The sequence below is a fragment of the Ogataea angusta genome (genome assembly GCF_019207475.1).
Source record: "Ogataea angusta isolate 61-244 chromosome Unknown 61-244_NODE_4_length_877678_cov_91.023368, whole genome shotgun sequence".
NCBI lineage: Eukaryota > Fungi > Ascomycota > Pichiomycetes > Pichiales > Pichiaceae > Ogataea > Ogataea angusta.
Genome location: NW_025065218.1, coordinates 502,634 through 516,064, shown reverse-complemented (window position 1 = coordinate 516,064; position 13,431 = coordinate 502,634). Strand labels below are relative to the sequence as shown.

The following is a 13,431-nucleotide window of genomic DNA, read 5'->3' as shown; positions in this document are numbered from 1 at the left end:
AAGTCATCAAGACCAGGAACGAGATCGCGCTGCTGCTGGAGCTGATCCAGAAAAAGCAGCGCCAGTGCAAAGAGCTGGAGAACGAGAACAAGTATTTGCAGAGCTACGTGGGTGCCATTATGGCGAAGACCACGCAGTGATGCAGCTGACGGCGGCTAACAAATAAATAGATCGAACGGTTGCATATTTTATTTATCTCAAGATATGGAGAACGAGAACACAGATCTGACAGCTCGGCGGAAACCAATGGCAGCCAACTCGCTGCTTTCTGTGTACGAGCAGAAGTTCGAGGCGTTCAAGACGCTCAAATCAAAGAGAACAGAGCGGTATGGCCACAACAACAGTGCTGCGCAGCTTATTATGTCCCAGAGAGACCCCAATCGCATGGTCGACAGCAGAGAGGACACGATCGAGACCTCGTCGTACGTCCTGGGCGACAGCAATGGCGATTTCAGCGACAGCGAGGACGAGCAGAAAAGCGGGCTGTTGTCGAAGGAGCTGCCTGTCAAGACGCGGGAGCCCGTTCTGAGCGGTCTCTCTGGCTCGCTTCAGTACAGCGCTCCGTCCGTAAGAGCTGCAGAGGCTCCTGAGTCGGGGCCGGCCGACCACAGTGACGACGACGACGAGCAGAACGAGGGGGGTGGGGATGGCGATGATGATGAGCAGGAAGAGGACGATGAAGATGAGGACGATGAAGATGAGGACGACAATGAAGAGGATGAGGGAGACGAGCTGGAGTCGCGCATGGACGAGTATTCGCCGAGTATCATGCCGTCTGGCGTTCAGCCGCTCACAGAAGCCACGTCTGGTGTTCCAAACTGGGAGCTGAACCTGATTTCGCCCAATATCCCAGACCTCAGGTACAATGACTGCAAGAAGGCGGGACAACTTAGAAAAGTGTCGGAGGAGTCTGCAAGGTCGGTAGCCTCGAACTCTACATCGGCAACCAGATATACCAAAGTGGCCTTCAAGCCCCATGGAGAGCCTCTAGCTCCAAAAAACACTCCCCTGATGTTGCAGAATATTGCTCCGTCGCCAGTCTCCTATGCCTGTCCTTTCTACAATACCATGGAATACAACCCCAACTGTCCTACCAACGAGTCGCTATTGATGACAATTCTAAACCACGAGATGGACAATTTAGATCTCGAGCCAGCTGGTGTGCCTCTCAAAGAGCAGCTGCGCCGCTTTCTTTATCGTGTGTGGCATCTGGGCGACATGAGCGCCAAAGAGTATCTGGAAAGGTATCCATGGGAGCGATATTACGATCTTTCTGGCGAATTTGTAGACGATACCGACGACAAAGAAGAGTTCAATTTCGACATGATGCCTCTGAGTGCCAATATCAACCCTTTCATTGCCAAGTCCGATTCTATGAGAAATAAGAAATCGCACGCGTTTGTTGCCAAGAGCGGTGACGAGTATTAAGATCAAGGTGTATAATAATTATCACGTTTTATTCTGCCCATCGAGTTCCAATTGCCGTCCTTTGAAAGCACGTTGTCTGTGTATATGCTGGCGCCCGCCCATGCGCCTAACGAGACCACCGGCGAGGCGTGGATGTTTTCTGCCTTCAACTCATGCAAAATTGTTTGAATCAGCTGCTCGTTTTGGGCCAGCCCGCCGGCAAAGATGATGGTTTCGTAAAGCGGTTTGCGCAGATCGATCGGTAGCTCGCGGTACAGCTCGATCAACAGCTGCGACGGTGTTTTTTCGTCGTTTTCGTATATGTCGTCGTTCGAGTCAAACAGCAGGTCCACGTCAGCATTGTTCAAGCTCAGCCACTTTGCTGCCCTTTTGGACCACTTCGAGTGGTTCTTCAGTACCCGAAGATCGTACACGGGCTCGACCAGCGCGAAATGCCAACCTACATCTACCACTAGCGCCGATCTTGTTCCTGCGGCCAGAGTGGCCATCAATGGCTCTTCAAGAAAAACGGTGCTTTTCGCATGCAACTTCTCCAGCAGTTGGTATCGCAGAATGTCTCTATACTTTTGGTTGAGCATGCTGTTAGCCACGAGGACAACGTTGGCATTGACCGCGTTGATTCGAACCTTTTTAAACATGTAATGGAGAATATCGAATATATGGAGATTCATTGTGTATTCAAATGAGTATAGGCCATTCTCTAGCTCGAAATCCAGAATGTTGGGGTGGAACAGGTATTCCAGCTTCGAGATGGCTCTGTTTTCCTCTGGAGAGTATTCGTTGGGGAGGAGGCCTATATGTCGTCTGTGGGCGAAGTCACTGGTCTCCCATGTGCACAAGGGCCTGGACTCGCCGGCGAGTCCAAACCGGAAAATGCGAGATCCAACTTGGATCACAACAGGGGGCATGAAGGTTTAAGTATTTGAAATGTTAAAAAATCTCAGTAATTAAATGATATCAATGGGACACCGATACTTTCATTCAACATAACTGCGGAATTGGCTCTAAACCAGCAACCATATAGCTCGAGCATCGCAGTTCTCTAGTCTGCCCAAATGGGCTGTACCCTTACGCGAGTAAATCTTGCAGCTGCCTCTCTATAGTATTGCGGCTGTGCACCTTAATCTTTATTAATCTTTTATTACATTCTTTTTGTTGTACCATGGGCGCTGTTGTGTCTCTGCCACTTGCGTCGGTCAGCATGGCCGGAAGCTGGCTGGCCTCCTGCTTCGGGGCCTCTTTGTGCTCCTGCTGTATGAATTCGCAGCTAAACCCGCTTGCCGGGACATTCAAGTCGTCCGTTGCCACTAGAGTGACGTACGCCATCATCTTTCTACTGAATTCCCTCCTATCCTGGGTCAGCCAAACGCATTCTCTGACCTCCATGGTGGAAAAATGGACATGGGGACTGTTCAAGTACGGAAACGAGTACTGCAAAGAGCACAACTGCGTGGGATTTACCAACGTCCAGAGACTGGGCTTTTCGCTCGGACTGCTGCACTTGGTGCTTGCGAGTCTGCTAGTTGGCGTGAGATCGACATCTAATCCGCGCGCAGTCATCCAGAACGGCTACTGGATGGTCAAACTGTTTGCGCTTGCCGTTATCATGCTCATAACGTACTGGATTCCAGACAAGTTTTTCTTGTTCTGGGGTAATTTCAGCTCGGTCTTCTTCAGCACCTGCTTTATTATGATCAGCTTGATTTTGCTGGTGGACTTTGCGCACGAGTGGGCTGAAACATGCATGGAACGCATAGAGGAGGGCGAGATATATCTGGACGACGCAGAAACCGAAAATAGCTGTATGGAGGGCCCCTCGTTCTGGAGAACGCTGCTCGTCGGAGGCACCTTGGGCATGTATTTGGGAGTGGTTGTTCTCACGATAGTGATGTACATCTACTTCTCGCACTCGGGCTGTGCTCTCAACACGACGGCGATCTCACTGAACCTGGTTTTCGTGCTCCTCGCCACTGCTCTCTCCGTCTCGCCAACCGTGCAGGAGTATAACCCAAACGCAGGACTCGCACAGTCGTCCATGTGCTGCATCTACTGCACGTATCTGATTTTCAGTGCCTGTTTGAGCGAGCCGGATGACAAGCTCTGCAACCCGCTCGTCAGATATTCGGGCACAAGAACGCTGTCGGTGGTGTTGGGCGCATTTTTCACGTTTGGAGCCGTGGCTTACACAACGACGCGGGCGGCAGCAAACTCGGTCTTTAGCCACAGTGCAAACTCCAACTACTCGACAAACGCAGAAACCGTTCTGGGAGCGGTGTCGCAGCAGCCAACTCGCAGAGAAATGAGACTCCAGGCTATACAACAGGCAGTGAACGAGGGGTCCTTGCCGGAATCTGCCCTCGAGGATTCATCGTATTTTGACGACTCTGAGACTGACTTGGGCGAGGAAGAGACCCTGACAAAGTACAACTACGCGCTATTCCACTGTCTTTTCTTCCTGGCTACACAATACATCGCCGCGCTGCTTACAATCAACGTGGTGTACGAGCCGGACTCCACGAGCTTCGTCCCGGTCGGTCGCACGTACTTTAACTTTGGCATGAAGGTGGCGAGCTCGCTTATGTGCTACCTTCTGTACATCTGGACGCTGGTGGCTCCGGTCCTGTTCCCTGACAGATTTATCTAAAAAACGGATTCAATCAAGGCTGTGCAGTGGGAGGGCGAGAAAAAAAAACGTTGCAGGCACTTTGTCTTTCGCGGGAAAAAATTATATAAAGACTGCAAAATTCCCTGCTTATTGGATCAAAACGGGGCCTTACGTAATCATGACCGAGAGCGAGGCACCTGCCACTTACGCTAACATCAAGACACATTTCCCTGCCGCGCGGATCAAGAAGCTGATGCAGACCGATGAGGATATTGGGAAGGTGGCGCAGGCGACGCCTGTGGCCGTGGGGCGCGCGTTGGAGCTTTTTTTGTGCTCGCTGGTGGAGAAGTCTGTTGAGACGGCTACCAACGACCAGAGCAAGAAGATTACGATCCAAATCTTGAACAAGACGATCCAGGAAAACGAGCAGTTTGACTTTGTGGTCGGCGTGTGCGATAAGTACTTAAACAAGAACTCGAATGCCTCGTCGACGTCGTCGTCTGCCTCCGCCCAGCAAGAATGATCTGTATAATAATATTTTGTTTTAGTGTATAATAAGATGACGTCGTGCGCATACGGAGTTCCATTCTAGAAATTTGCAGTACTGCCATATTGTGGGGTGTGTACTAGCCACCAAAAGCAAGGATTTATATATATTAGTTCCCAGCAGAACTAATTTGTGTTCCTATCAATTATAGCGTATTTCCTATGGCGTCGCACATTCACTCTGCTAAGTCATTTACCAATCCCTTTCACTTGTCGTTGCGAAACTTGCAATTAGCCGACAAACAGGGCGACCCGATCTATTACGTGGGTGTTGATGTTGGCACGGGATCTGCGAGGGCTGCGGTTGTTGACCAGACTGGAGCCATCCTCGGTCTTGCCGAGCGGCCAATCACAAGAAACGAGTTGAAGGCCAACTTTATCACGCAGTCGTCCACGGAGATCTGGGATGCTATCTGTTACTGTGTGAAGACAGCAATATCGCAATCCCATGTTGATCCGGCCGACGTGCTGGGTATTGGTTTTGATGCCACCTGTTCGCTGGTGGCCATAAACGAGAAGACCGACGAGCCAATGGCTGTGGGTCCTGATTTCGCAGACCACCTGGAAAATATTATTCTGTGGATGGACCATAGAGCAGAGGTCGAGGTCAACGAGATCAACGCCACGCACGACGAGTGCCTCAAGTACGTGGGCGGCAAAATGTCGATTGAGATGGAACTGCCAAAGATGAAATGGCTGAAAAACCACATGCCCAAGGACTCGAACGGTGAGTCGCTGTTCAAACAGTGCAAATTCTACGATCTTGCCGATTTCCTCACCCACAAGGCGACTGGCTCTGAGACCAGGTCATTCTGCAGCACTGTGTGCAAGCAGGGTTACATTCCGGAAGGAATCACAGACAGAAACGGCTGGTCTTCGGAATTTTTGAACAAGATCGATCTTCCCGAGCTGGTGGAGGACAATTTCAGAAGACTAGGCGGAGTGGACGGCGTGAACGGCAAGTTCCTGTCTGCAGGAGAAACAGTCGGAAGTCTTACAGAGAAAGCTGCCGAGCAATTGGGACTGACAACGGATTGTTATGTTGGTTCAGGTGTGATCGACGCTTACGCTGGGTGGATCGGAACTGTTGCCGCACAGACGGAGACGCCGATCGCGGATCTCGTGGAGCAGGATAAGAACAACAAGGGAATGGCCAAGGCGAAGGGCAGACTCGCTGCTGTTGCTGGAACGTCGACCTGCCACATCTGTCTTGACGAAAAGCCGATTTTTGTGGACGGTGTCTGGGGTCCGTACAGAGACGTGATGGCCAAAGGGTTCTGGCTCGCAGAGGGCGGCCAATCGTGTACGGGTGCGCTGCTAGCACACGTGCTGTCTACCCATCCTGCCTACATGGAGCTTGGCGTGGCTTCTGAGGCTTCTGGAACGTCGAGATTTGACTTTTTAAATTCTAGACTTGAGCAGCTCAAAAAGAGTACCAAGGAGAGATCTGTGGTGGCACTGGCCAAAAACCTCTTCTTTTACGGAGACTTCCACGGAAACAGATCGCCAATTGCGGACCCACAGATGAGAGCCTCGATCATTGGCCAGAGTATGGATACCTCTCTGGACTCACTGGCTGTCGAGTACCTCGCTGCATGTGAGTTCATTGGCCAGCAAACCAGACACATCATCGAGAAGATGGAAGTTGCCGGCTACGACATCAAGGCCATTTTCATGAGCGGTGGCCAGTGTCGTAATGGATTGCTTATGAGACTGCTGGCAGACTGCACCGGGCTGCCTATTGTGATTCCTAGATACATCGATGCGTCTGTTGTGTTTGGTTCTGCCATGCTGGGTGCCGTGGCAGCAGAGGACGCGCTGAAAAACCGCAAGGGACCAAATGCCAAGTCTAGAAGAAACTCTGCTGTGTCCAACACTGATAACCAACAGAACCACCCAGACCAGCCTCCTTCTCCATACACTGCTCCATCTGCCACGGCCTCGATGACGTCGATCAGCGCTCTGGCTGCTGGAAACGCGCAGTCGGCATATCCATTCCCTACTATGACACCAATTGAGGACGAGTCGAAGCAGCTGGGAGCCAATTTCGACGCGTCGGATGAGGACGAGGACGCACAGTTGTCGTTCGGCTCCAAGAGCCGTGCACAGGCCACCGCCACGAGAAACTTCATCTCAAAGAAGACCGGAACCGAGCCAGGCGACAAGCTGTGGAAGATAATGACCGAGCTGTCGGGCGTGGGCCGCATTATCTATCCATCCAGCGAAAATGACCCAGACAGAAAGCTTTTGAACACCAAGTACAAGATTTTCCTGGACCAGATCGAGACGCAGCAGAGGTACCGGGCCATGGTCGCGAAGACCGAGGATGCCATTAAAGCTTACTTGAATATATAGATCTAGAATGATTTCATTGAGATTTTTCTTTTGCCAAGAGTGCGGCGGTTATTCAAATGTATGCGTTTCTTGCACTGCCCTGAGCAAGCAAATATTTAAGCCCAGTAATTTAACCAATCCCTCCTCATGACACTCTCCTCCCACATAAACTCCGACGAACTCGAAGGCAAGATCCTGGAGACCAAGTCTCCAGCCAATAAGCTTGTCAACAAGTATATCAGTGCCAAGAAGGAATTCCACAATGCTCGTGCCGAGGAAGAGCCTGCCAGCAAGATCGTGTCCAAGTTCCGGGGTATTTCGGAGAAGTACAGGATCCAGGAGAACGGAATGGAGCCAAGACAGGCGTACGAGATTCTGCACGACGAATTGACCCTGGATGGCACCACGACGCTCAACCTGGCCTCGTTTGTCAACACCCACATGGAAACCGAAGCCGAACAGCTGATCATTGAAAACCTCACCAAAAACCTTGCCGATAACGACGAGTACCCAATGCTGCTGGAGATGCAGCAACGGTGCATCTCAATTCTGGCAAACATGTGGAATGCCCCTGTAGACCTAAAAAACGGGGCGCTCGGAACCGCCTGCACCGGCTCTTCCGAAGCCATCATGTTGGGAGGCCTAGCCATGAAGAAAAATTGGCAGGCCAAGCGCAAAGCAGCAGGGAAAGACTACCACCATCCTAACATTCTGATGGCATCCTGCTGCCAGGTGGCCCTTGAGAAATTTGCCAGATACTTTGACGTCGAAGCACGCATAATCCCGGTGTCCAACACCGACTTTTTGCTCGACTACGAGCTGGTCAGACGCAACCTGGACGAAAACACGATCGGCGTTTTTGTTATCCTGGGATCCACGTACACGGGAGGCTTTGAAAGTGTTGAGAAAGTCAACGATATCCTGCAGGAATACGAGGACGAGACCAGCCACTTCATCCCTATCCATGTAGACGCTGCGTCCGCCGGGTTCCTTGCGTCGTTCGTGTACCCAGACCTTGTGTGGGACTTCCGAATTCCCCGCGTGGTGTCGATCAATACTTCTGGCCACAAGTTTGGTCTTGCTACCGCCGGACTCGGTTGGGTCGTTTTCCGTAGCAGGGACTGGCTGCCAGAAGAGCTCAAGTTCCAACTACAGTATCTCGGTGGTCTCGAGGAGTCCTTCACCATCAACTTCTCCAGACCAGGCTATCAGGTCATTCATCAGTACTTCAATTTCCTTCACCTGGGCCAAAAAGGATACTATGAGATTTTCGACAACTGCCTAACAAACGCGCGTATCTTGTCAAGATTCCTCGAGGAAACTGGAATTTTTGTCTGCATCTCGAATCTGCACCTGCCTAACGGTCACACAGCGCGCGGAGCACCCCAGGAGGCCCCAAGTCCCGTCAGCCACCATGCCTATCTATCGGACCACAAATACTATAACCCTGCACTGCCCGTTGTTTCGTTCCAGCTTTCAGAGGAGTTCACCAAAGAGTACCCAGAAATTCCACAATCTCTGGTGTCTTCTTTGCTGAGAAACCGCAAATGGATCATTCCAAACTATGGTCTTCCAAAGACGTCCAAGCCAGACGAGGACAAGAACAACGAGATTCTCAGAGTCGTGGCCAAGTACAACTTGACGTCCCAGCTGTTGGACAAGCTGATGCACGACATCGTCGAGGTTATGGAGGTGCTCATGAAGTCCGTCACACTGGTCAGGAAGAATGTCGAGAAGCTGAAAACCGGATCAGAAGAAACAAATAACGACATGGTGTACAACATGCTTCTCTCTATTGCTAATGATGGCAACGAGAAGCTGATTAAATTGAAGAACACACCGCCAGAGTCTAAACACAACTCGTTCAGAGGACCCTGCTAGAGGATCCGGCCAATCTTCTTTTTTGCGGAGTTCATTTTCTGCTGCGAGCTGTCGACTTGGTTGTCCAAGCCCTGCAGTAATTCATTTTGTACACTGAGTTCCTCGTTGATAGTCAATCCAATCTGCTTTTGCCTATTGAGTATGCCGCGTAGCTCATCCAGATCTGTGTCTTGTTTGCTCATCAGTAGCTGCTGTTGCTGGTACAGTTGCTCGTTGTCCAGCGGCTTCGTGACCTCTGTTTCCTTGGCTTTGCCCAGGCTTCTTTTGAATGTAGGTTTTTCGGTAGCAGTAGCCACGCCCCTTGACAAAACACGCAGTTCGTTGCATTCATGACGCTGCTGGTCCACAATAGCCTTGCGCCGCTTGATTTCGCCTGCTCCGAGCTCATCGTTGTGCACATATCTGTTCAACTGGTCGATTTTAGCCTCGCAGGTGTCCAGGGTGCGCTTGCACTCAAGAACGTTGGCCTGTTTTGCGAAGAGCTTCGACCGCACACTTTGTAGCAGTGCTTTTACTTCCTTCGACACCTCCAGCCACTCGATTTGCGACAGAATTTGTTCTTCCTTTTCCTGAGTGAATGTGTTTTCTGGTAGATAAAGAAACTCCCCTACCAGCTTGTGAGTTCTGAGCTGCTCGTCATTTAAGAGCCCGTTCAGAAACTCCGCCAGCCCAACCCGCCGCTGCTCTATAGTTGACGCGCGGCTCTGGTACAACGCAGTGAATTTGGAAGGCAAGCTATAAGGAATGGTCTTGTGCAGAGAGTCCTCCAATTCCTTCTTGAACTCCACGAAATCGCTGAAACGCTTACTCAACTTATGCACATGAACACCAGGCCTGAACTGTATTTCAATGTTGTAGAGATGGTAGTCGTTCAGCACCATGGTGCTAGGGATTCTGACCTCCACCATAATGAATGTACATATGCTAAATTATTTTTTTTATCATTAGTGTAAAGGTGTGTCAAATAGATGATTTAGCTAGCTTTTAACAATTTTTCCTATGGGAAAACAATATATATCCACTGCCATCGTGGGAGATGCGCACAAGTCCGACATTCTGGATGTCTGCGTCTCCAAAAAATACACAGTCACCTGTTCGGCCGACGGATCGCTGAAACTTTGGTCCAACTCCTCTTCTGACCGGCCACTGGAAACAGAGGTGTTTGTCGACAAGTTTGGGCTACACCACGTTTCCCTTTTTGAAACTAGCGACTTCTTGTTAATTGGCACGGTGTCGTTCTCGGGAAAATTCTACTTGTACAAAATGGGCGATCAGCTGGCCGCCGTCGACGACATTCCTGCGGAGCTCAAGAATGAAAAATGCTCTTTCTGGGCACTAAAATTCATGAAGGACCTCGAAGAGGACAACAACGTGTTGGCAATTACGACGGCTGCCGGAGAAACACAAATATACAATTTGCAAGGTGAAACATTGACGTACTCGGCCACAACGTCCTCAACAGACACATCGTTCGCAACGAGCGTTGATTTGGACCCTACATTTAAGAGAATGGCCGTTGGCCACCAGAACGGCAACGTGTACATTTACGACCTGGAGTATCTCAAGCCGCTCTACGAGTTTCAGTCCTACGGCCTCAAGAAGGCTACATCCTCGAGCTCACTGTCGACGGTGCGATGTGTGCGATTCTCGCCCGGGGGCACGCTTTTGGCTGTGGCGCGCGACTCGGGCGCGTACGGGACGATTTTCTTGTACGACGTGAAGTACGGTGAGGTCATTGGCACGCTGACGAACGCTTCGCACTCGTCGAATGTCGGGATCGGGGGCTTTGCGCACAACAGCTGGTGCATGTCGGTTTCGTTCAACGAGGATGGGACGCTGCTGGCCAGTGGGGGTTTGGACGACACGATCCGGGTCTGGAGCACAAGCACGCGGACCAAAGAGGCCAGTCTGGTGGTGAGCAAGTCAGACGTTGACGACGAGGCTCTGAGCCACACAAACCAGCTGGACCATGCCACGTGCTGTGCTCTATCGTTCATTCCCAAAGGTCTGGTCGCGGGCGAGGGCGACAACGACGGGCTGGTGATAGTAGGGTTTGACAGGGTGATCAGATGGTTTAGAGAGGCTGGAGGAGTGTAAAGCTTAATATATAATTGCTAGCAGTCTATTCTATAAACTAAATATACCGGTATTTTTCTTGCCAAACGGATACACCAGCATTGTGCTGAAAAACAGTCCGACACTGATTCCGATCGCAATTTCGATCATTGAGATGCCAAAGCTCAGGGTACTGGTGCTAATGGCCGCAGCAGCAGACGTGATAGTCCCGCTGCCCCCGTTGGTCTGGTTGCTCAATTGCGAGATTCCTGCTGCCAAAACGTTGCGCGAGGCAACTCCGCCGGGAACCTGGTCAAAAATGCCCGTGAGCATCGAGGTAAAAGCGGAGTTGCAGTAGCCAATACGGCGGAACGACGTGCCTGTGCGGGAGTACAGGTTACTCAGCAGACCGATGGTGAAGGAGCCGAGGGCTGAGTTGAACTCTGTGATGCTGAAGTGTCGAGACGAAAAATACGACACTACATAGCCGCCGCACGCGATGATGGTCATGACAGAAAGCTGGTGCCATTGCGCCTGCGACGCCATCGACAGCGCGAGACTAAACATGGGCACAAACACAAAGTTCCACCACGGCGAAATGTTGGAGGTGCAAGTGGTGTTTGTTGTTGCGCGGTGGTCCATCCAGCCGTACAGCGCCGACCCAAGAGTGAGGCCGAATCCGAGGAAAAGCGAGTAAATGATTGCGTAGAACATGCGCACGGAGCCTGCTACGAGGGACCGGCTCTGGATCTCGAGCGCTCCGCTCAGGATGATGTAGCCCGGCAGAATCATGCACATGCCGCCCTGGACGATCGCAGCAAAGCAGAAGTACTTGCCGCCTCCGATGGTGCCGATCGCGCGGCCGATAAAACTCAGACACACTGTGCTGCTGACTTCGAACACGGACGAGTAGATCGACGATTTTGGCGCAACGACGAGCTGCAAAAAGCCGAGCAGACAGCCAAGAACGAAAGTGGGCGGAATATCCAGCCACGAGCCGCCAAAAGCCCAGCTGATCACGGAGCAGCTCGAGATCCCGTACAGCAGAATACTCCACCATGTGTTGAAGTAATTTGGCCGCTGCAGCAGCTCCTCGAGCCGCGCAGACGCCTCCTCGACGCCGATCCGGTCGTGAACCACGCTCTTGTACAGCTCGTGAGCCTCGTCCAGTTTGCCCAGGTTGAGGCCCTGCGAAACGCGCACGAGCTTCACCTCGGACGTTCTCGTGGACGGGTCGCCAAACGAGACGATCATCACGCCGGGGAGGTAGATGAACGAGCTGTCAATCTCCAGAACGCGTGATGCGGCAGATAGGTACTCCTCGAGCCGGTGGTTAGGCGCACCATACATCATGAACGCCTTGCACAGCGTGAGAATGAACTTTTGGCGTTGCAGCACGTCTGCGATGTGCACGGTAATGCGTGCCGCCGTCTCGCGCTTGCGCTTCTTCTTGAGCTTGAGTATGTCCTTGAGTTTCTTGTCCCTGTGCTCGAATTGCGGCAGGTCGACTTTTTCTGCCTGGCTGCTGCTCTCTCTGCTACCAAAAATACTGGCGAGTGAACTGCCTGAAGCCTCACGTTTGTGGAGCAGTTTCTTGTCATCTGTAGACAACACCTCATTGATGGAGCTGGAAGATGACCGATTGAGCAACGACAGCCTTTTCCATTTCTTTGCGCGAGACATTTCGTCTTTGTCGCCGTCCTGGGCAGAAGCAACGTTAGACAAACTTGAATTGTACAGCCGCATGATATTGGAAAAAATGCCTTTTTTGTACCGCTGCTGCTCTGCCGGCTCGTGCGGGGCCATCTCATCGTAGTCATCCAGCAGAGGCGCCATGAAATACTCGTTGGAGTCGGTGTCTCTCAAAACCCCACGGTCGAGCGACATTTCGGACGAAACAGAGCGCAAGTTCTCCAGTGGAACATGTGTCTCAACGATCCCCTTCGCCTCATCATAATGGCCCATTTCCTCGTCTACAGGACGCTCTTTTGGCGCGCCAAAGTGGAAGAACTTCGACTTCATCGTCCCGTGCAACGGGTCAAGACTGTCCATCTCGGTGCCCTCTGAGGAGTCCTGTCCTAGCTTCGGCGGCTGTGAAGCATGTGTAGTAAACCGACGGATCCAACTGCGCACCTTCCCCGGCTTTGCAGGCTCAACTTCTGGGGTTTCCTCGATAGTCTGTTCGCTCTCATCTGTCGACTCGTCGAGGCTGGAGTCCGGGTCGCCCAAATCGACCTGCTGCGGGAGCAGCGGCTTATTCTGCAAAGAGGGCAAACCCGCAGAGTCCCGGTAGAACTCCCTGTCAAAATCTCCCTCGATCTCCTGCTCGATGCGGCGTTTCTTATTATCCACGCTCCGGGCTTCCTTCGGTATGCCTTTTTCTTCGTCGACGCTGAAGACGGGCATCATCGGAAGGCCCTCATCGTCGCTGCCGGCCTCGCCCTCTTCGAGAATCGGGAAAGAATCCACGTTCCGTTGCTTGCGAGGAAAACTGCGTATCGAGCCAGACTCTCGTGACATGCAAAAATTATGGATTTTTCGAGATAAGATAAGCGAGACTGATCAAAGTTCGCACTGGGCTG

At 51.7% G+C, this 13,431-nt stretch overlaps 9 protein-coding genes across 9 annotated transcripts; 6 read left to right on the top strand and 3 right to left on the bottom strand.

The window, feature by feature from the left end:
* Positions 1-204: 204 nt before the first annotated feature.
* Positions 205-1,428, top strand: KL928_002283 (uncharacterized protein; the record flags this gene model as incomplete). The annotated part of the gene is made up of 1 exon (XM_043202742.1): positions 205-1,428. The coding sequence occupies one exon, from the start codon at positions 205-207 to the stop codon at positions 1,426-1,428; it is 1,224 nt and encodes a 407-aa protein (XP_043060488.1).
* Positions 1,429-1,430: 2 nt separating this feature from the next.
* On the bottom strand, positions 1,431-2,336 carry KL928_002282 (uncharacterized protein; the record flags this gene model as incomplete). Its single annotated transcript, XM_043202741.1, has 1 exon — positions 1,431-2,336. The coding sequence occupies one exon, from the start codon at positions 2,334-2,336 to the stop codon at positions 1,431-1,433; it is 906 nt and encodes a 301-aa protein (XP_043060487.1).
* A 347-nt stretch (positions 2,337-2,683) lies between these two features.
* On the top strand, positions 2,684-4,072 carry KL928_002281 (uncharacterized protein; the record flags this gene model as incomplete). The annotated part of the gene is made up of 1 exon (XM_043202740.1): positions 2,684-4,072. One exon carries the CDS (start codon positions 2,684-2,686, stop codon positions 4,070-4,072), a length of 1,389 nt encoding a protein of 462 aa, XP_043060486.1.
* Positions 4,073-4,211: 139 nt separating this feature from the next.
* Positions 4,212-4,556, top strand: KL928_002280 (uncharacterized protein; the record flags this gene model as incomplete). Its single annotated transcript, XM_043202739.1, has 1 exon — positions 4,212-4,556. One exon carries the CDS (start codon positions 4,212-4,214, stop codon positions 4,554-4,556), a length of 345 nt encoding a protein of 114 aa, XP_043060485.1.
* Positions 4,557-4,741: 185 nt separating this feature from the next.
* Positions 4,742-6,934, top strand: KL928_002279 (uncharacterized protein; the record flags this gene model as incomplete). The annotated part of the gene is made up of 1 exon (XM_043202737.1): positions 4,742-6,934. The coding sequence occupies one exon, from the start codon at positions 4,742-4,744 to the stop codon at positions 6,932-6,934; it is 2,193 nt and encodes a 730-aa protein (XP_043060484.1).
* Positions 6,935-7,060: 126 nt separating this feature from the next.
* On the top strand, positions 7,061-8,794 carry KL928_002278 (uncharacterized protein; the record flags this gene model as incomplete). The annotated part of the gene is made up of 1 exon (XM_043202736.1): positions 7,061-8,794. One exon carries the CDS (start codon positions 7,061-7,063, stop codon positions 8,792-8,794), a length of 1,734 nt encoding a protein of 577 aa, XP_043060483.1.
* A 31-nt stretch (positions 8,795-8,825) lies between these two features.
* On the bottom strand, positions 8,826-9,675 carry KL928_002277 (uncharacterized protein; the record flags this gene model as incomplete). Its single annotated transcript, XM_043202735.1, has 2 exons — positions 8,826-8,849; positions 9,028-9,675. 2 exons carry the CDS (start codon positions 9,673-9,675, stop codon positions 8,826-8,828), a joined length of 672 nt encoding a protein of 223 aa, XP_043060482.1.
* Positions 9,676-9,793: 118 nt separating this feature from the next.
* On the top strand, positions 9,794-10,891 carry KL928_002276 (uncharacterized protein; the record flags this gene model as incomplete). Its single annotated transcript, XM_043202734.1, has 1 exon — positions 9,794-10,891. One exon carries the CDS (start codon positions 9,794-9,796, stop codon positions 10,889-10,891), a length of 1,098 nt encoding a protein of 365 aa, XP_043060481.1.
* A 30-nt stretch (positions 10,892-10,921) lies between these two features.
* Positions 10,922-13,369, bottom strand: KL928_002275 (uncharacterized protein; the record flags this gene model as incomplete). The annotated part of the gene is made up of 1 exon (XM_043202733.1): positions 10,922-13,369. One exon carries the CDS (start codon positions 13,367-13,369, stop codon positions 10,922-10,924), a length of 2,448 nt encoding a protein of 815 aa, XP_043060480.1.
* Between the last annotated feature and the right edge of the window lie 62 nt (positions 13,370-13,431).